We start from the raw sequence: 18,752 nt of genomic DNA on the forward strand, positions 1-18,752 counted from the left end.
TGTTGAAAGACCGGCCCTTTTCTAACAACAAACGACGACGACGACGACGACGACGACGACTACCTCCCCCTTCTCAATCTTGCGAAACCACCAAAACTGCTGTTCCTCTTGCTTCACGCTTCCGCCTCGCCCTCTGCGGGCCTCTCTGCTGCTCTCGCTAGTTGTCCTTTGGTCGCGATGCTGTGCTGAGGAGGCAAGCCGCTGTTGTTTTTCACGGAGCGCTATCCCAACTCCACTTTGGCCTGCAGGACTCAAACGCAACTCCTGAGCACAACGCGGTCCTCGCAAACATAGAATATCAACCATGTCGCTACGGCGGAGAGACCAGGTGCTGGAGGCCGAGGCCGCCTCTCACTCCACTAGGACGACCAAGACGCTCACCACTCAGACGACGACAACGACGCTAAAGACAACAACGCGGCGGCGGTCGCGCATTAGGCCGCGCTCGGCGGACCTGCTGGGGGGCTCCCCATCCGGCAAAGGCCTCACTTCGTGGAAGGCTGAGCAGGAGCATTTTCTCGCTGCCTCGAGCAACAGCAGACTAGATGGACACGGCTTGCGCTCAGTGAACAGCAGCGACGAGTCGGATTTGAAAGGCTACGAGGATCTGGTTCAAGCGCCGCTGCAGTGGGCCGATGATGATGAGAAATCCGTCCCTGCGTCTCGGTCCATCGAGTACAAGTGAGTTGGTGACATCACTCCTAACCACCCTGTGACCGTGAATGGCTGACCAAAGCGCTGCCTCTTTCCAAAGCATCAAGGAGCCCGTCTCGACTATTGCCTTTCCTACGTCTCCCGATCTCTCCTCTTCTGCGCCGTCATCCTCGTCCTCTGTCTCTTCTTCGTCAACGTCCAATTCGACTGTCAAGACCACACCACCTGCTTCGTCCTTTGCATCACCCACCTCAAGACCGTCATCGCGACTGCCACCACGGTCCCTGGACAAATTTCAGACGATTGGGAGGAGAGCAGGGATGCAGCAGCAAAAGCTGCGTCAGCATCAGTATCAGCACCAGGGGCATCAACGCCATACATCCCTGCCACACTGGCCAGCCCAAGCAGACGGCCATCGACGGCTCTCCGTCGGACAGTCGAGCCCTCTGGTGGATAACGTCGAGGCCATCGACGTAGACGAGTCGAATTCGGCGACGGAGACGCCCTCCCACTGTACAGACGAGACAGTGACAATGAGCTTCCGGCAGAGGTCGATGCAGTCTTTGAGGGGTATTGCCGCTGCGTGGGTTCCTTCTGTCGCTAGCCAATCGCCTCGTGCTACCGCGGGAGAGCTGGAGCCAGGACTTGACGCCGACAGGGTATCACTGAGGAAGAGGCATGCCCGACTCGATCGCAGACGGATCGACAAGGCCGTCAGCCTGGCCGTCGAGGCCGCACAAGCCTCTGAAGAGGACGAGGCCGCTTGGAGGCGAAAGAAGGAGTCGGCTAGACAACAATCTCTGTCGACGTCGACGGCGGCAAACGGCCTCGAATTGAGGCTCGAGGGCGACGAAAGTGCGCCTGTTCGGCAGGCAAGGAGCCGTGCCGGACTGTCCTCGCGCTTCGCCAGCCTGCCATGGAGAGGTGGCTCTCCCCAGGTGGCTGAGCGTGCCCTGGTGCCCTTTCGAGAAGTCAAGCCGGCTGCAGCCACGCCCGATTCGATGTCGTCAGCGGGCGAGGAGAAGCCGGGCGAGTCACGCTCCGGCTCATCCGACGAAGACGATAACGACAAGGACGACGACGATGACGACGGCTTCTCGATGGATCTCTACATCTCATCGCTCAGCTATCTGCTATCTGCTCTGAGTCCAAAGGAGGCCAATGCCGTGAGCCCAAAGCACCGCCAGGAGCTCAAGCGTAAGCTCGAAGAAGCCCTCGCTGTCCTCGACGAAGGTGATGGCTCCAAGACTGCTGCAGCAGAGAAGCCGGAGGACTGGTTGAGACAGGAGCTCGAGCGAGATCTGGCGCTGGCAAGGCTCCAGCTTGACGATCAACAACAACAGCAGAGGCAGCGGCATGGGCAGGCGCAGACGCAAAGCGAGCAGATGCAATCTCTTGGCGTCGAGACATGGGACGAACGTGCACATGCAGCAGCCCAAGCCACTAGATCCAAACCGAGATCGAGAACGACTACAATTGCAGGCTATATTGGCTCGTCAGCCCTCGAGCTCGGCCTTTCCATTGGTGCCGGTGCATTGGCCACTGCAGCGAAGAGCGTCGAGTCATTTGTCCCTTCCGTGGCTGCCGGAAGAGCAAGTGAGACCATGTCGGAGGAGATTGCTCGGCCATCGCCCCGGCAGGCGCCATCCCCTTCGCTCCTCACAAACAAGCAATGGGAGATCACCATGACCCTGGCCGGCTCGGCGGCATCGAGCCTGTACGCGAGCCTCTCTGCCGTGGCAGAGCAGAAGAAGGAGCCGTCAATGGGCAACGACATCGTAGACCCGAACACGCCGGAAGACCGACTGATGATTCTCTCTGCATCACTGGCACGATCCATCAAGCGCTCGCCCCTACCTTCGCAAGCGGCTGCCCTCGCTGGCCAGCTGGGTTCTCTCGTCGCTGCTCTCGACGAGCGCTATTCTCTGCGTAAGAGGACCGCCGACGTGGCTCTGCGTCGGACGGGTGAGGCCCTAGGCTTCGTCAGGAAGCACGACCTTCACGTCAAGGCCCTTCGAGTCACCTGGGCCATGGCCGAGGCCGGCATTGCTGCCATGGAGGCGTACCGTGACGAAGACCCTTGGTCCCCGCCTCCCCCCGAGTCCTCTGCGAAACGCATAGAGGCTGCTGGCTCAAACACGTAGATTCCTTCTCGCCCTAACATGTAGATTCCTCACTCTAACATGTAGATACCCTCGCTCTCACAGCGTACTCAAGTCGACTTGTCTGTTGTATCTTCTTGTAATCATCAACCTTGTACTGTTCATAACAATAATAGACTGCCATGCTTGTCCTGTCAGAGATCGGAGAGACGTGTCGCTGCGCGCGAGTCGAAGCTAGCCCCGAGAATTGTGCGAGATTTGGACTTGGTGGCTGTTTATTTTTACGTTTTAGGCTCTCTTTGCGCCATGTTTGACGCAGATTTAGGGGCCAGGTCCTTTATTTTTCCTCTTCTTTTTTCCATTTTCATTTTTCCTCGACCCTTGCCTTCAACATTGTCGCACCCCCTTCACAACATCGCACCCTGCCCACTCACGCTCGCCCCTATCTACGCCTTCTTGTGCGGCATTCTGTTTGCAAACACCGCCACAAAGGAAGGGCTTCGTAGCTGAGCCGGGCGGGGTTCGACGTACGACCGTAGCCCTTGGCTGAGAGGCGCCAAACACGGAAGGAGGAGGTCCGAGCCCGCGCGCGCGCAGCTGAGTCGCTGGGGAGCAGGAGGCCGCGAAAGCGGGCGTGTGTGTGTGGGAATCGGGAGAGGAAGCGGTCAACTGCACATCGCCACCCTTATCGTTCGTCTCCCTCTTGTGCCACTTTCACCCTCCGTCCGTTGCCCTGCGCCCATCACTTACGATTGCGTCACTTCGCCCTTTCTCACGCCTCGGACGTGTAGCAGAAGGCGAAAGCGCCGGCTAGGAGTGACGCTGGTGGCCGATAGAGCCTCTGACGTTTGTGTGTCCCCGTAGATGCGTGCTGGTGGGTACAGTCGTCCGTCTCCTTTGTCCTCTTGGCAAGTCTCACATTCTGGTTTCACCCCTACAACAGCAGCGATGTCCGCGTCCAGCAGCGTAGCGCTCGTGACACGCCTCGTCAACACACCGTTCACCTTTGTCGCAGTTGTGCTGCTAGCCTACCTAGCCCGCACGTACTTTCGCGGAAAGCAGCGCATCGCCATCATCTTGGACGAGAGGGCGAGCTCGCCCGCCAGACCCACCGAGCTCTACGGGTACTACGACGATGGCCGGACCACCGAACGACACGATCAAGTCTATATGGGTGAAGACTGGCACTCGCTTGACCAGCCTCAAGATCAATCTCAGGCCCCGCAGCAGGGCGATGGGCCCATGAGGGAGGTGCCGGCCTCAGCCAGCCCGTGGAACCGCATCTCGCTCTCGCCCACCAAGCTTCACTGATTTCAGTCTGGGGTGATCTTCATTTTCTTGGTCTCTTGGCTCGTCATTGGCCCTTCTAATCGTCACCGATTCGTCCATATTCTCTCTGCCGCCACGCTGTCCATTCTCGATACCAGGACGCTTTCACTCGCGCCCCACATCTCATTTGTATCATTTGGCTCTTGTCTCAACACACAAATACCACTTCCTTGTCTGCGGCCGCATCTTCTGCCCTGCCACAACCTCTCCCTTTGCTCGCTTGCTCTTGATCACTTACTCCGCTCCTCCTCGTGCCGAGACACGTCGCGACGGGTGAAACGCGTCCGCTGACTGTAGGAGAGGGCGGCAGTGCTATTGTCCCATTTCAGCAACGACCACTGCTCACCTTCTCCCTCCTTTCCACTGTGCTCCTTTGCCTGATCTGACCATTTCAAAAGAGAAGCGCAACAAAAAGAAGGGGAAAGCATGTTCTACAACCACGATTTCCTCAGCAGGCCCAAGGGAGGCCTGGGTCTGATATGGTGAGGGTCAATGAAAGTCATACATCATTGACAATCCTTCCTGACTTCTCTCGTTTTTTTAAGGGTGGCTGCGACGATCGGAAGCAAGTCAAGCTTTCGCAAGCTCAAGGATCGAGAGGTTGCGTCTGTCGACGTCACCGAAGCATGGTAAGTCCAAGCTCCTCCTTGTACAAGGGCCCAGAGAGAAATTAAGTAGTGTTCTGTTGCCGTTTTCTTTTTCTCAAAGCGAGAGCGTCGCGAGGCCAAGGGAGCCCATGGCGCTGCGGCTCTCGAGTCAGCTCATGTTCGGTGTCGTCCGCATCTATGTTCAGCAGGTGTGTCCTGGTGGCACTTATGCGTGGATGGCGGTGCTCGAAGCTGATATGCTCTTGTGTATGCGGCGATCAAAAGACGGAAATGTGGATTTCGGCCGTGCAGAATACACACATGATGATACGCAAAGTCATCAGCGACATGTCCGCCAGTACCACGACCCACCTCGGCCCCAAAACGGCAGGAGGCGCCGGCTTGGGTGCCTTTGCCAAATCGTCGGCCATCGATCTACCGGCTCGCGGTGCTGCTTCGCAAAAGGGCATCACTCTGCCCATCAACAACTACTACTTTGCAGGTGACTTTGACTGGGTGGGCATCTGGAGTCTGGACGAGGAGCGTCGCAGAGAGCTGGCGATCAGGGAAGGAGAGTTAGTGAGCCAGACGAGCGAGGGAGGAATCGCGAGCGACAAGTTCGAGAGCAGCTTGCATGGTATCACTGCTTCGAGCGCGGCCTCGTCTGGAATTGGTCCACTGGAATTCTTTGAGGGAGCAAGCTTGGCAGGCGTCGCTCGGGCACCCCGTCATACGGCTGAGCAGAGTAGAATCACTTCTCAAAGCACACGGTGGGCTCTCGCGGGTATCGGCCTCGAGGGACCAGAGCCAGAGGAGACTCGCCTTTCAGCTCTTGAAGCGGGTCCAGGCGATGAAGGCATGGAGGCCCACCTCGACTTGGAGCTCGAGCTTCCAGGAGAAGGTCTCGCTCTGCCTGATGATGGCGTGACGTTTCGAGACAGCAGGGAGCCCTCCAGCATTCTTCGTCGTGCTCTCCTGAATGGGGATGATGTGCAAATGGAGGATGTTCCGTGAGTTTGAACTGTCAAACTCATTGTCACCAGCTGAGCCTTGTATTTATTTGAGGTCAGCTTCGATCTGGGCGGTGATGACATACCCGGTGACGGCGAGGTAAGTAGAGCTGGACATAAGAAATTGTTCCATATAAGTCCAAGGTCTGACTCGCCTTGAATATAGCAATTCTCTTCTCCCGGCCGCCGGCCCCGGGAGGATGATGAAGACGGGGCAGTCGTCAGCAGGCCCAAGACCAAGAAAGTCAAGTTCGCCCGTGAAGACTCAGCAATCGAATTGAACGCCGAGGTGATTCGTCAGGCCAGCGAGAATTACACGACAGAAATGCTGGTTCAGACCCGTACGGAGCTGGAGCGCAAAAGAAACCGGTCGGGAGAAGAGGAGGTCAAGCACATGGTTTTTGGTCCTCTCTGGGTCACCGCTACACGCAGCTCGATCCTGGCGGAAATGTGGAACGAGACGGTTGGCTCAAGGCTGAGGGAGAGGCAGGAGCAGACAGCGACTCTGAAGGCTGCTCTTCTCACAGCGACAGCCACCCAGGAAGTGCAAGGCCTCGAGGTGCAGGAGATGGGGCAGGAAGGCATGCTAATGCAGAGGAGCAGCCCTTCGGCAGGTCAGGGTGACATTTTCGACCAGCCCTACTTCGACGACGACCAATTCATGTTTGCAGCAGGTGCGCCCCCGCCTGGAGGAGAGCCTTCCTCTAGCGTGAGTTGGCGGGTGCGGGTCGATTTAAGACGGGGAAACGCAACTGACCAACAACCTTTTTTATTGTAGCGGCCGCCTAGCGAGGTGGGAAGGTCAGCTTCCGGTAGCGCCGAGAGGCCCCTCTTGCCATGGACCCTTCCTCGGGAGCGCGGCGATGTGACTGCCCTCCCTGGAGACGACACTAGGTCGGTCAGGTCACTTACTGTCGAGGGTCCGGAAGGACTCAGGTGCGTGACATCAAGCTCGCCTCAGACGGGTTCTCAAGCTAAACCTTCTCCCCCTCGCTCTCACAGGCGTATTACGGGCGAAGGATCTGTGGGTTCCGAAGGGGTCTACTCTCGTCGTGCATCTGTTTTCAGTCAAGGTGCCGGATTCCTAGAGAGTGCGTGCTGGTTGCAGACTTGCTTGTGCAAATTAGCTCACAACGGCTTCTCGCCAGCGGGAGAGGAGAGCATGATGGCCTCGCAATTGGTCCCGAGCCAGGTGCTTCGCGAGGAGCAGGAGTCGGAACAGGACAATTTTTTCACCTACGTGCAAGACATCAAGGCCAGCCTGCCCGACGACCAGCCCCTGTTCTTTTCAGATGTGGCCCCTGTCGCTGATACGTCGGTGAGCTTACCGCGCTTCTCCCGATGAGGTAGATAAGAGCAAATAAACGCTGATAAAGGTGTCTCTTTCCGTTTTATTGATCTTTCCGCCTTGCAGCCTGGCGTCGCGGCCCAGGCGTTTTATCACGTCCTGGCGCTAGCGACAAACAGTCTCTTCAAGGTAAAGCAAGAAGAGGCTTACGGGGAAATAGAAATCACAATCGTGTGATTGGACCATGGAACCTTCGGCCAAGACCACGAGATAGAGCGAAAAGATAGAGAGGACATCCAAGGTCGAGATCAGGGAAAAGAGAGGTGAAACGCGATGGACATCATCGCACACCGAAAGAGATATCAAGTAAGATGGCTCAATGTATGTAGAGTACAGTGTTGAAGTACAGATGGTCAATGTGAGGTGGGAGAAGAGAGGGTATGGACGGTGTACATGATAGACAGCCCTGACATTCAGGGTGCCCGACCGTGAGATGATTTGCCGCCGTCACGTTCCATGGGTCGCTGTTGAGTGTCAGGACAAGGATCAGCTTTGTGCCCAAAGAAAAATCGAGAGTGACTCTCACCTGACAAGTCTTGATGGCTCGACATTCGCAACTCCATAGACGCCACTGCCTGAAGCGAGTTCAATTCCAGGCAACACTACCCCCAACCAGGCTCCGGGCGGCATTGCCACCATGTGCCGCTACTGCTGGCAGGGTGAGGATGTGGGCGGACGACGAAGGGAGCTCGGCGGATTTGACATAGCGCGAGAGGACGACAATGACGCCGAGGAGAAAGACGAGGGCGTGGAAGAACGGGTGGTTGACTGGGCAGGCCATTGTTTCGGGTGATAGTTGTTCTCTTGCTGGAAAGGAAAAAAAACAGGCGGTGTGGACGTTCGGTGATGAGATGAAGCACAAGGAGAGGAAGGAAGAAAGAAAGAAGCGCTAGAGCACCCGGTGGGCGAGACTGTCGCTAACGACTTAGCGGTGGGAGGTGATGTGCTTGCGTCCAAATGCCGATCACGAATCGGACGAGCTTGAATTGAAATTTCCACGTGAGCGCTGCACTACCGTGCACGGACCCTGCTTTACATGACCCGGGTTTGAGGGGGCCAATTGACCCTATCGCCATCGTATCTAGCTTTATTGATCATGGAGGTCCTTTCAATGAGTCCGGGTGAAGGGAGCGCGAGGAACGCAACTATGCTGCTCTCCACATCGCCGACCACAAGCAATGAGAGCGGTGCGTCAGACTCGGACTCGGAATCCACGTCCTCGTCGTCGATCCTGGACGAAGAGGAGGCCGATTTTGACTTCGATGCGCAGAGCAGCGCGTTCACGCAGCTCACAAGTCCGTCCTCTTTGGGCTCGGCATTGGCGGCTCTCCAGGCTGGAGGCAGCGTGGGACGGAGCCAAGGCGCTTCTCGGAGGCCAGTCGCGGTCGACGAAGAGCAGGAGACACCGCTCCGTCGGCAGATTCGTGCCGCGTACGAGATGGGGCTCAGCCTGACGAGAGAAGCGCTCTTACTCGACCTTGACCAAGAATCATCGTCTTCTCTTTCATCTCCCGACTCGCCTTACAGTGCGCAATTGAGCGGCAAAAGCCCATCCCGTTCACATTGGCCAAGCCTTAAGCAAGTCCCCGAGCCGACACGGATCTTCGCGTGTGCAAACTGCGGCGCTGCTCTAGCTCTACAGGTGAGCGAACCCCCAATAGCATTAACAAAGTGATTGTTTACGAGAAACATGGGCTCGACAATAGGATGAGCTCATCTCCAAGGCATTTTCGGGCCGAGATGGCAAGGCGTATCTGTTCTTCAGCGTCTTCAACACCCAGACAGGCCCAAAGGAAGATCGACAACTTCTGACGGGTTTGCACACCGTCGCAGATCTCGCCTGCGCTGGCTGCAAGCGGAGTGTCGGCTGGTACTATCTTCGAGCATATCAGGCTGCTCAAAGATACAAAGAAGGTTCGTCATCCTCCTCTCTTGGCCTTTTTTCTTGGCCCTTTCCTCATTTTTCTTGTCGACCCAGGCAAATTCATTCTTGAGCGAGCGGCTCTGCAGAAGATCAACAACTGGTCTCTTTAGCTCGTCTCCATTTCGTCTTGCCTTTGTAGCACCTCTGCTTCTCTCCTTATTTTGTACTCTTTCGTTTGCTGTATTCCAAGGTCTGACCTGCAATCATATCATCGTCTCATCATCATCGTCCAATCACCTGGTGTATCGAGGCACGACCTAGCTCGGTTTGCAGCAAAGAGATAGATATAGATGCCTTGCAATTCCCGCGCGCCCAAAATTGGCGCGAGTGGAGCAAGAAGAACCTTGATTTTTCTCTTTCCCTAACGCCAACGACGACAACCTGGAAAGGATGGCCTTTGCCAAGCAACTGGCCGATCTCACCGGCCTCGACGTTGAGACTGCCCAATCGCAGCTCATTCCCTTTCTCGAGACGTTCAAGGATCGACAGCCTTTGATCAATCACCTGCAGGATCTCCTCGGTCCCGGCGCTGCACAGCGTGGCTTCATCGACTCCTATACGTCGCACCGCTTTCCCGCTCCGGCGTCAACTTTCGTCCCTGCTCCGGCCGGCTCGAACACGGCCGCGCCTGACACTTCGAGACCCGCTTCGCCGTTGCCCTCACTCAACAAGAAAGCAGCTGGTAAGAAGACTACCAAGGCGAAGTTTCCGACAAAGCTGCCGCCCCCAAGGAAGATCGAGGACGACGGAGCCGCGTTCCCGGGAGGCGTGTATCGGAAAGGACAGGAAGACGACGACGAAAAGTGGTCATACCGACCTTCACCCAGCAGTGGTACTCCCAAAGCAGAGGCTCTGCCTCTTCCACCGGCAGAGGGAAAGTCGCACGTAGATGCAGGTGCGATTGCAAATGCGACAGTGGAAGAGGATATGGTCGTTCAACCACCGACGATGCCGTCGTCGTCTACTGCGGTACCAGTTCCCCTTTTTCAGGCTCACGAAAACATCACGCCTACGCCAGAGATGACGAGACTACAAGAGGCCATCTCCATCCTGACCGCACCGTCCGCATCTGCACTCACTGGTACTTATAGCTCGATTCTTCCTTCATCGCTTGAAAAGGGCAAGGGCAAGGGCAAGGAGAAACGCCTCAAGCCGTGCTTCTGCCACGGTGAGCCTTCTCGAAAAGCGCCCCTGTGCTTTCAGAAATGTGGCTGACTGTCCTTCTGCCAACGTCAGCTCGCCGGCATTCACTGCACCCGGACGTGCCGATGTGCCCCTCGTGCGGCCTCATCCTCTGCGTTCTGTCTTGCCCAAACACCTCGCCCCTGCTCTCTCCCCCGTGTCCCTCGTGCGCGAAGCCATTGCTTCCAGCCAACAGCGCCGCTCGCGCACAACTCCTCGCTCGGCTCACTCAGACGCTTGAGGAGCTCGCCGAGGAGCGTCGATCCCAGGTCGCGCGAATCAGGGTCGAGCGCGAACGAGCCTGGCTCGAAAAGAAGGATGAGCGCAGCGCCTTCCCTGATCTGGCAGGCGCCGCGGCGGCGGCAGCGGCAGCGGCGGGGGGAATGGAGGTATCGGCTGGTGCGCGAGATTATCAAGCGCGGAGAAGAGAAATGGATCTGGCGCTGGGCAGGGCAAAGAGGAAAGAGGGCGAGGAGAGCAGGGGAGGGAGGGTTCTGAGGCTGGACAGCAAGACACACAAACTGAAGGGAGCGGGCAGCAAGAAGGGGAAAAAGAAGGGCGATGCTGTGTCGGAAAAACTCACAGCGTCTTCGGCGAAGGGCACTGCAGACGCCAAAGCTAGCAGCACAAAGGGACTGGAGGAGGAAGAAGAGGGCAGCAACAGCGACAAAGACAGTGTCGTGTCCTACGACGAAAACGACGATTCAGGACCCATGCCAGATCCAGATGATGATGGATTCCTCATGCATGGGGACCCGCCGTTGACGAACGCAGCAAAGAGGCAACCAGAGGGCGGGGACAGTGGACGGTGCTGGTGGGACGATGACGAAGGCGACCAAGACAGCGGCGTAGAACTCATTCGCTATATTGCCAAGGAGCAGCGACCCATCTGGAGCATTCATCATGGGCAAGACGATGAAGACGACGAAGCAGAAGGATACGAGGACGAAGAGCCAGAGATCACACATAAGAAGACAAGCGTTCCGGGTGCCGCCAAGTAGGGTACAGAATCTTACATCTTCACCTTTGAATTCGGGCATCAATTGAGGGTTTGAAAGGGGAATCTTCGTACAGAGAGGAAAAGACAGAGACAGGAGAAAAGAGGGGAGACGAGACGATTGAAAGCAAGAGACCATCTCAATTTGAAGACTATCAATGCTACTCCTGCTGCAACGGCTTGCGACCCTCGCTGACTGCCTTTTGGACATTGGCACGGTGCGAGCGATTCTTGAGATGGATCTCAAAGTTGGTCAGCGTCTCGCCCGGGCCCGGCGTGTAGAGCTTGCCAGGGCAGTCGAGGCATCGGACCCTCCATTCGGGCGTGGCAGGCGCGGGTGTGCCCGCGGGCCTCGGCCGCAGCTGGACTTCGAAACGGTCCAGAGGGAAACGAAGGCGAAGGGCAGTGCAAGCTTGTGTGAGCCAATCTGGCGCGCTTGCAGCGGCCGCCGGGGTCATGGTCGTTGCTCTCGTCGTTGCCGCGGTGGCGGCCGCTTGAGCAGCAGCTGCCGAGGCAGATGCTGTCGTCGAAGCAGCACCAACCGAAGGAGACTGACGAGATGCGCCATTCTCCAAGGCACCAGCACCAGGCTTCGACGGAGAGATTGACCGTTTAAGCTCTGGCTTCTTGCTAGGCGATCGGCTGCTCCTGACAGACGAAGGCGCCAATCTTCCTCCGGGACTTGGTGGCCTCGACTCGTCCGAATCCTCAGGCGAACCAACCTGTTGGAACGGAAGCTCGGGCGAATTGCCTCTTGTCGTAGGGAACGATGGCTCCTCTTTGGGTGCCAAGCCCCCTGACGGCTTCGCATCACCGTGCGTCATTTGACTGTCGTTCGATGCACTGAGGCCGCTGTTCTGGGCTGGTGTATTGGCCGTCGAAGTTGCTTCGTCCGCTTCCCAGTGGTGGTTTGCCGAAGGTCTAGCCTGCTGCTGTCGCATGTGATGGTTCAAATCTCGCGTGTACTCCACCGGTCGAGACTTGCGGTGTCGATGGTAAAACTTGCCGCAAGGCCCGCAAAGGGACTTGTCTCCCAACGGACCCTTGCGTCGGCCCGTGTCGAGAGAGCCAGGCACGCCACAATTCGAGCAATACCATGCGCCGTCGTGGAAGTTGGGGTGCTGCCCGATGGCGTCCTCGGGCCTTTGCATGTTCCATGGCCTCGACGAAGCCGGCACTGTAGGAGTCGGGCGGTGGCTCGAACCGCCTCCCAGTTCCTTTGCTCCTTCCGGGGTCTTGCCTCGCCTGTTGGCCGCTGCGCTGCCCAGCAATGCAGTGTCGCCTTCGCGTGAGTTCTTCGGCGCAAACTTCGGCCCTCGGTCTGCGCTTCCGCCGTCGGTGTCGCTGTCTTCATCACCAACGCGACCCAGACCACCGGGAAAGAGAAAGTGCGTGGCATGACTGTCAATCTTTGCCCTTTTTGAAGATGGTCCTTCTGGCCCTGGCGTCGATGAGTCGAAGTCGTGCACCATCGACGAGCCAGGCGCAATGTTGGCATTGGCGGCCGCTGCCGCGGCTCTTCTCGTTGACATGCCAGCAAGACCACGCTCGCTGCCTCGACCCCCTGCGCCGCCGGTCGCGAAAATGTCTTGTGCATAGGAGCCATTCTCGCCATTGGCGTTGGGGTTCTGTAGGCCGAAGACGGCCGGCGTCCTCTGTGTCTTTTGAGGCTCGCGATCGGGCAGGTTGATGCCTCGCCTGCCCCTGGTCTGTCTCCGCTTCCTTCGTGCCTCCCTCTCGCGCTCCCGTTCAATCTGCAGGACTTCGACCTCCGAAAGCTGGTGCAGTCTAGGCGTGTGCGAATCCACCTCCTGGTCTGTGCGCGCGACCGAGGCCACGGGTGGCAGCATCGCGCTTCGCAGATCGTCGTCGAGGACATCCGACCCGTCAAATGGATGGCCGACCAAGGCGAGGGAGCGCATGTGCACATCAACCTGCTCGCGAATCGAGTGCGCAATGGCAGTCTTGAACTCGCCCGACAGGCCCAAGTCGGCTGCAAATGTATCGGCAAACGCTTCTGCCGAGCTTCCCTCGTCGCTCAAGTCCCACTCAAATTGATCCACCAGATTCATGGCTCCCACCGTAATGTCGAGCTGAAGTGGGTTTGGTTCAGTTGAGATCATCACAAGCCGACAGTTCATGGCCAGCTTGTACATACCTTGATCTGTATTCTCAGTTCTGTTTCTGGTGATGCGATGCTGGTGACCTCATCGCCGCCCGCTGCCCCTCTCTCCTCCTCTTCCTGTCTCAATCTCTTTCCCAGTTGGGCTACCTGCTCACCCTCCTCTTGAGCCTCCTCTATCGCCGTCCGCCACTTTTTCCACCACTTTGCCTCTCCATCCCGTAACCGCCCTCGCCCTGCTTCTCGACCCTTGATGCGCTTCGGCCGGAGCGCCTGTGCAGCCAAGTGATCGGTGACCTGAGCTTGGATGGCCTCTCGGACGGCAGCGACAAAGTGCTGAGGAGGCAAGCCAAAGTCCTCGCAGAGCATAATCGCAAATCGGTCAAGCGACTGGACGTGATCCGACTCTGGCGCAGGCCAGGTGAAGGTGTCCCGCAGCTTCCAGCCTTCGTGATCGATCTCGAGGCGGACAGGGACCAAATCTTCCTCGAGCTTCGCCGCTCGCAGCCGATCGGCCTTGAGATGGCGCGAGACGACGTAGGAGGGCGTCGCAGGGTTGCTATGCATCGCAAAGTGATGCATCAGCGCGCTTCGAATCCCTCGCTGAGCCTTTTCGCTGCGCTTGTCCGTCGGGAGGATGACCCTGAAGATGTCAAACGGCCCATCTTTGCCCAAGAGGGACTGATCCTCGTCTGAGCTCCTCTCCCACCAGTGCAAGCGCTTGGCCGCACCAGGTCCAAATGGCTTCAGCTCTTCGGCCCGGGCGAGCAGAAAGCTTTGCGCTCGCGCAGCTTGTGCGTTGATCAGCTTGGTGTACTCGCCATCCTTTCGCATGATCTCGTGCAGCTCCTTTTGCTCCTCGTCGCTCAAAGGTTTGAACTCCTCGGCCAGCTGGTAGCCTTTGCCGTCGGCAGTCAAGGCGTCGCTTGAAGGCAGAGCGGTCAGCCGCGTATTGTATTCGGCCACGTCGAACCCTGAAGTCGTCTTCTTGGGCAATGGTCCTCCGTTGATTGGTGGGAGCAGCGCGCTTGTCACTGCTAATGTGCTTGCAGTGGAGCTTGGGCCATTATTGCTCGGACCAGCAACGGCAGAAGGGCCAAAGGGCGCTGCCTGCGGAGCCGAATTCGATGCGTTAGATGTTTGAGCGAGAGGAGGTACCGGTAGGGCCTGCGGGAGCTGCGCGGGTACCTGATTCGGAGTCGAAGAAGTGGGCTGCGCAAAGGGAGAAAAGCTTTGCCCGTCGCTTGTGGGTGGCCGTCCTGAGCGAGAGTCGGGCCTTGTGGCCTGGGTCACGCTCGCCTGTCTGGTCCTTCCAAAGGCGCCAGGATAGTTGGCCTGACCAACCGTCGAAGGGCTTCCTGCGGCATGCGCTAGCATCGCACTGGCCGGTGAGGAGGGTGGGATGCCGCCCGGCTGCGAAGGCGAGGAGGCCATCCCTGGAGCCGAAGGCGAGGGTCGATAGCCGGTCGTGTGCTGAGGTGGTGGCATGGCAGCCTGGTTAACAGGCGTGCTCGGCGCCACCTGGGGCATGTGCGGTGGCTGAGAAGGGCCAGAAGACGGGCCAGCTTGAGGAGCGACCAAGCCGATCTGCTTGGCCTCGCCGATACTCAGAACGGCTCCCCCACCGGGCACGCCCGCCCCTTGGCCATTGTTAGGCAGCACGTTTGCCTTGACGTAGACGTAGCCCATTTGCATGAGGATCTGCGCCGGACTGACGCTGTTCCCCTGGCTATTTCGCGCCTTGGAAGCCTGCAATGCTTGGCCGAGGAGCTGCTGCTGTTGTTGGGCACTCAGCGAGGGTGCCCAGCCAATGGGCGCGCCCGTCTGATTGTTGCTCGGCATGCTGAACGGGCTCTGTGGTGGAGGATGCTGCTGGCCTAGACCCATCGACACACTGGGGCTTCTCGTGTGGCTCCGTTGTCTTTCCTGCTCATTGAGCGACTGGATGGCGCCTGGCGGATGAGGACCAACTACGCTTGGAGAGCCGTGCGAAGCCATGGCATGCGAAGTTGTTGGAGTATGCATAGCAGCCGCTGGAGATGCCGCCGCCGCAGCCGCCGCCGCTGCTGCTGCTGCTTGAGCTTGCTGCTGCTGCTGTTGCTGCTGCTGCTGTTGCTGCTGTTGCCTCTGCTGCGCTTGTTGCTGTTGCCGTTGTTGCTCCAGCAGTCGCGCCTCCTCCTTTTTCTTCTTTGTGCTTCCCTTTGGCCTACCCTTCTGCTTTGGCTCCGTATGGGGTGTGCTCTGGCTCGACGCTTTTGACGGGGCAGGCGACGCCGCCTGAGCAGTATGAGGTGACCCGAGCTGCGGCTGATTGGCCAGGTTCTGTTGCATGTATGGTGGGATTCCATTTGGCGCGACGCCAGGAAACACTCCTGCTGCTGCTGCCCCAAACGCATTGTTGTTTTGCTGCTGCTGCTGTGGTTGCTGCATATTCTGCATACCCTGGAGCAGGCTGCTGGGGTCTACCATCATGCCTGGGTTGCCAGCGTTTGCGGCGGCAGCGGCAGCTAAGATTGCCTGCGGGTCCATCGCCGACGAGCTCTGAGGCATGGCGCTAAAAGGATTGGCTTGTGACATCCTCATCTGCTGCTGCTGCTGCTGTTGCGACGGCTGGCCCTGTCCCATGGCATTGAATATCCCCGCTCCCTGGCCTGGATTCGACATTTGAAACGGATTGAAGGGCTGGCTGAAGGGAGTCGCCTGCTGCTGGACGCCCTGGTTGGAGGACGAGGGCCATCTCATGTGCGTCTGCCCTTGTGGAAGCTGCTGCTGTTGCTGGGGCTGTTGCTGCGACTGGGGCTGAAGCTGTTGCTGCTGCTGTTGCTGCTGTCCGGCTTGCTGACGTTGCATGAGGAGCACCTGCTGCTGTAGGAGGGCCTGCATCTGCGGATTGAGCGAAGACGCGTTGAAGCTGAAGCCGTTGGAAGACGGGTCCTGACCGCCGCCGCCCATGGCGCCACTACTCTGATCGCCGGGTCCTACGCCCCCAGGCCCGCCCATGTTGACACCCATCATGTTCATCATGGCCGGATTGCCCATCATGTTGTTGACAAAGCCTGCAGGAGAGTTGGCGGCATTGCCAGGCGCGCCCTGCAGCCCAAGCAGGCCCGACCCAGGTCCCTGCATTGGTGTTTGCTGCTGCTGCTGCTGCTGCGGCTGCTGGGGCGGCTGCTGCCCACCAAAGGCGTTTTGGCCAGTCCCAAACATGCCCGACGGCCAGCCCTATGAGCAGTCGAGCGATGGATGGTGCCTGCTTATTAGAGAGTGAAAAGACGCCGATGAAGTTTTAGATGGGGGGACAAAGACGGAGCGACGAAAAAAAAAGCGTGGACGCGTCGAAAAGAGCAGCGCTGGATGTGTGTGGCCTGGCAGAGAGGACACGCGTGCGGCGCTCGACACCCTCAATCTGGCGAATCTAGTGCTGGTGACTTTGGCCCTCCTTTGCACGACGGAACGGAGAACGAGTGTCTGAACAGTCTGTGAGGGGGTAAAGGTAGGGAAGGGAGGGGGCAGGTGAGCAAAGCCATAGCTTTAACAGGGCTGTTCATCGGAAAAAGAAGAGAGAAAAAGGGACGACGTGGACAAGGGAGAGAAGAGCAAGATGAAGAGAGGTAATGAAACGATGAAAGAGAAAAGAGTTTGAAAGGGAAGAGGAGGATGGACTGAGGAGAAAGGGGAGGGCGCAGAAGGTAGAGACGGGATGGTGGGAGAGGAGCGGAGGGGACCCCAGGAGTAAGAGGGCACTGGACACTCACCACACAACCACGCAGCGAGTAGAAGGGCAGGCGCAGCGATCTGTCGGACAAAGGCCGAGCAGTGGGGGGTGGCCTAGCCTGGCGGTACAGAGACGGGGGAAGATTTCCCCGCACCAAATCTGGACTGCTCCCGCCAGAGGAACGGCAGGGCTCAGCTCAGGCACGGACAAGTGGGGGGGAAGATATCGATCTCTCGAAACCGATTTAGAAGATTGGGCAAGCTTGCTGCTGTCCGGCGACTTCTGGCAAGATGTACGCTCGAGCCACCCAGGGATGCATGCCCTTTCCCCGATTCAGTCGACGAGAACCTGCGCTGTTCGTCCGGACCAGGTCGTAATAAGCCGGGCCTCTAGATCTCTATCTTCGACTTGGCTTCTTCGGCCTTCAACAGCCGCTGCTGATGCTGTATATCGATAGGGTCAGAGGTGCAATATTGAATTCGATACAATTTTGGCTTAGTTCCTAATACAATTACGTGTGGAGTTCGAACAAGGGCGATTTCAAAATGTATATAGAATTGCGACCACAATTAACGTAATATCGATTCAACTGGTTGACTCTCGTAATAAAAGGGCCATGTGAGCACTAATAGATTGGATTTGAAAATATTAGTCTTAACACTAAAATGCAGGGGAGGAGAAAAGGTCATGGAAGCCGGGCCATCCATTCTGTCCGGGATCGTGACCCCCAAGAGCAGCCCTGCTCTCGTCGAGGCCAGGCCACATCATCGTAGCAGGCCGCGAACATGCCAAGGAGAATCATTTATCAGTCCGCGACGACGAGCCTGGGATGAGACCGAGGCAAGACCGAGCAGTGGAGCGCCTCGGGCTGTGCTCCACGCACGTGGGGCCGAATGAGGTCACGGATCCGGAAAAGCGTGGCAAAACCATATAGGCCCGGCGACTGACAAAAGCCGTGGAACATCTCCGGGCTAGAGACACGCAAGTCAAACAAACCCCGTCATGACGGCCTCGACTGGGTGACCGCCACCACGGTCGGCAAGGTGCATCGCGTCTAGGACCATGGTCGTTTCGAGGGACCAGACCCTCGTCAGAAGGAAGGAGAAGATTAGAGGCCCCTCTTCAGATGCCCTTTTTGTCCGTTAGGGAGGGAGGAGAACTGCAAAATAAACGGCCGTGATAACCGGTGCTATGCTCTACGGTGCAATATTTGTAGTGGCAGTGGTGGTAAAATGTAGTGAAAGAATTGGGGAAAAATAATTTACAGATTGGGCTCTCGATCCTCTGAGCGCGCGCGCATTGCGGCGGCGTGAAAGACATCTATCACACACCGACAATCGCCCACCCTGGTCTCTCATCACCACGACCACCAGCACGTTTGCGACACCACCCGGCCTCTTCGGTTCCTTTGTGGAAGCTGCCGCCTGCTTTTGAATCTCCCTTGATCAGCTCGTCAACCCGGGGAGGAGCATGCAGCGACGACACAGCCCTTGAAGCTTAGCCCCCGAGAATAGAACCAAAAAAAAAGAAAAACAACGCGACCCACTCACAACGTCGCATCGGACCGAGCCGCTCTCTGCAACTTCGCCTAACACTCCCCATTCCCCACCGGCAAAATCCTTTTTGAAGGTGCAAAGCGGCGCTAGATCGGGTTGTCATCGGTTCTTCACCGTCATCCTCGCCTTCGACGCGGTAGCAAAGGTGTAGATATCAGCGCGGCCCAAACGGAGGAGGGTCTAACAACAAACGCGCAAACCCCCCCGGTCGGAATCACCAGACTTA

General features: G+C 57.8%; 7 protein-coding genes across 7 annotated transcripts; 5 read left to right on the top strand and 2 right to left on the bottom strand.

Moving 5' to 3' along the window:
- The first annotated feature begins 11 nt into the window (after positions 1-11).
- On the top strand, positions 12-2,882 carry FA10DRAFT_264400 (hypothetical protein). Its single transcript, XM_025520632.1, has 2 exons — positions 12-681; positions 755-2,882. The coding sequence occupies exons 1-2, from the start codon at positions 305-307 to the stop codon at positions 2,796-2,798; spliced, it is 2,421 nt and encodes an 806-aa protein (XP_025380999.1). The 5' UTR covers positions 12-304; the 3' UTR covers positions 2,799-2,882.
- A 561-nt stretch (positions 2,883-3,443) lies between these two features.
- Positions 3,444-4,098, top strand: FA10DRAFT_31731 (hypothetical protein). Its single transcript, XM_025525434.1, has one exon. It carries the CDS (start codon positions 3,621-3,623, stop codon positions 4,065-4,067), a length of 447 nt encoding a protein of 148 aa, XP_025381000.1. The 5' UTR covers positions 3,444-3,620; the 3' UTR covers positions 4,068-4,098.
- A 413-nt stretch (positions 4,099-4,511) lies between these two features.
- Positions 4,512-7,207, top strand: FA10DRAFT_283427 (hypothetical protein; the record flags this gene model as incomplete). Its single annotated transcript, XM_025523838.1, has 10 exons — positions 4,512-4,567; positions 4,631-4,714; positions 4,794-4,881; positions 4,958-5,682; positions 5,743-5,782; positions 5,849-6,391; positions 6,461-6,618; positions 6,685-6,773; positions 6,831-7,000; positions 7,097-7,207. 10 exons carry the CDS (start codon positions 4,512-4,514, stop codon positions 7,205-7,207), a joined length of 2,064 nt encoding a protein of 687 aa, XP_025381001.1.
- A 9-nt stretch (positions 7,208-7,216) lies between these two features.
- Positions 7,217-7,961, bottom strand: FA10DRAFT_264402 (hypothetical protein). Its single transcript, XM_025520633.1, has 2 exons — positions 7,557-7,961; positions 7,217-7,494 (listed from the first exon to the last, which is right to left on the bottom strand). Exon 1 carries the CDS (start codon positions 7,809-7,811, stop codon positions 7,617-7,619), a length of 195 nt encoding a protein of 64 aa, XP_025381002.1. The 5' UTR covers positions 7,812-7,961; the 3' UTR covers positions 7,217-7,494; positions 7,557-7,616.
- A 148-nt stretch (positions 7,962-8,109) lies between these two features.
- Positions 8,110-9,172, top strand: FA10DRAFT_264403 (yippee-domain-containing protein). Its single transcript, XM_025520634.1, has 3 exons — positions 8,110-8,672; positions 8,737-8,944; positions 9,009-9,172. Exons 1-3 carry the CDS (start codon positions 8,127-8,129, stop codon positions 9,062-9,064), a joined length of 810 nt encoding a protein of 269 aa, XP_025381003.1. The 5' UTR covers positions 8,110-8,126; the 3' UTR covers positions 9,065-9,172.
- A 144-nt stretch (positions 9,173-9,316) lies between these two features.
- FA10DRAFT_299151 (hypothetical protein) lies at positions 9,317-11,524 on the top strand. The gene is made up of 2 exons (XM_025524687.1): positions 9,317-10,122; positions 10,191-11,524. The coding sequence occupies exons 1-2, from the start codon at positions 9,345-9,347 to the stop codon at positions 11,135-11,137; spliced, it is 1,725 nt and encodes a 574-aa protein (XP_025381004.1). The 5' UTR covers positions 9,317-9,344; the 3' UTR covers positions 11,138-11,524.
- On the bottom strand, positions 11,295-16,462 carry FA10DRAFT_283431 (SNF5-domain-containing protein; the record flags this gene model as incomplete). Its single annotated transcript, XM_025523839.1, has 2 exons — positions 11,295-13,226; positions 13,292-16,462. The coding sequence occupies 2 exons, from the start codon at positions 16,460-16,462 to the stop codon at positions 11,295-11,297; spliced, it is 5,103 nt and encodes a 1,700-aa protein (XP_025381005.1).
- Positions 16,463-18,752: the final 2,290 nt, after the last annotated feature.

This window comes from Acaromyces ingoldii (genome assembly GCF_003144295.1).
Source record: "Acaromyces ingoldii strain MCA 4198 unplaced genomic scaffold FA10scaffold_1, whole genome shotgun sequence".
NCBI classification, from domain to species: Eukaryota; Fungi; Basidiomycota; class Exobasidiomycetes; order Exobasidiales; family Cryptobasidiaceae; genus Acaromyces; species Acaromyces ingoldii.

Excerpts from the sequence above, each read along its gene's own strand:
- FA10DRAFT_31731 (XM_025525434.1), top strand. The coding sequence starts at position 3,621 with ATGCGTGCTGGTGGGTACAGTCGTCCGTCTCCTTTGTCCTCTTGGCAA.
- FA10DRAFT_299151 (XM_025524687.1), top strand. The coding sequence starts at position 9,345 with ATGGCCTTTGCCAAGCAACTGGCCGATCTCACCGGCCTCGACGTTGAG. Across the intron at positions 10,123-10,190 it reads CAAGCCGTGCTTCTGCCACG|CTCGCCGGCATTCACTGCAC; the intron begins GTGAGCCTTCTC and ends TGCCAACGTCAG.
- FA10DRAFT_264402 (XM_025520633.1), bottom strand. The coding sequence starts at position 7,811 with ATGGCCTGCCCAGTCAACCACCCGTTCTTCCACGCCCTCGTCTTTCTC.
- FA10DRAFT_264403 (XM_025520634.1), top strand. The coding sequence starts at position 8,127 with ATGGAGGTCCTTTCAATGAGTCCGGGTGAAGGGAGCGCGAGGAACGCA. Across the intron at positions 8,673-8,736 it reads GCGCTGCTCTAGCTCTACAG|GATGAGCTCATCTCCAAGGC; the intron begins GTGAGCGAACCC and ends GCTCGACAATAG. Across the intron at positions 8,945-9,008 it reads TGCTCAAAGATACAAAGAAG|GCAAATTCATTCTTGAGCGA; the intron begins GTTCGTCATCCT and ends TTGTCGACCCAG.
- FA10DRAFT_264400 (XM_025520632.1), top strand. The coding sequence starts at position 305 with ATGTCGCTACGGCGGAGAGACCAGGTGCTGGAGGCCGAGGCCGCCTCT. Across the intron at positions 682-754 it reads TCTCGGTCCATCGAGTACAA|CATCAAGGAGCCCGTCTCGA; the intron begins GTGAGTTGGTGA and ends CTCTTTCCAAAG.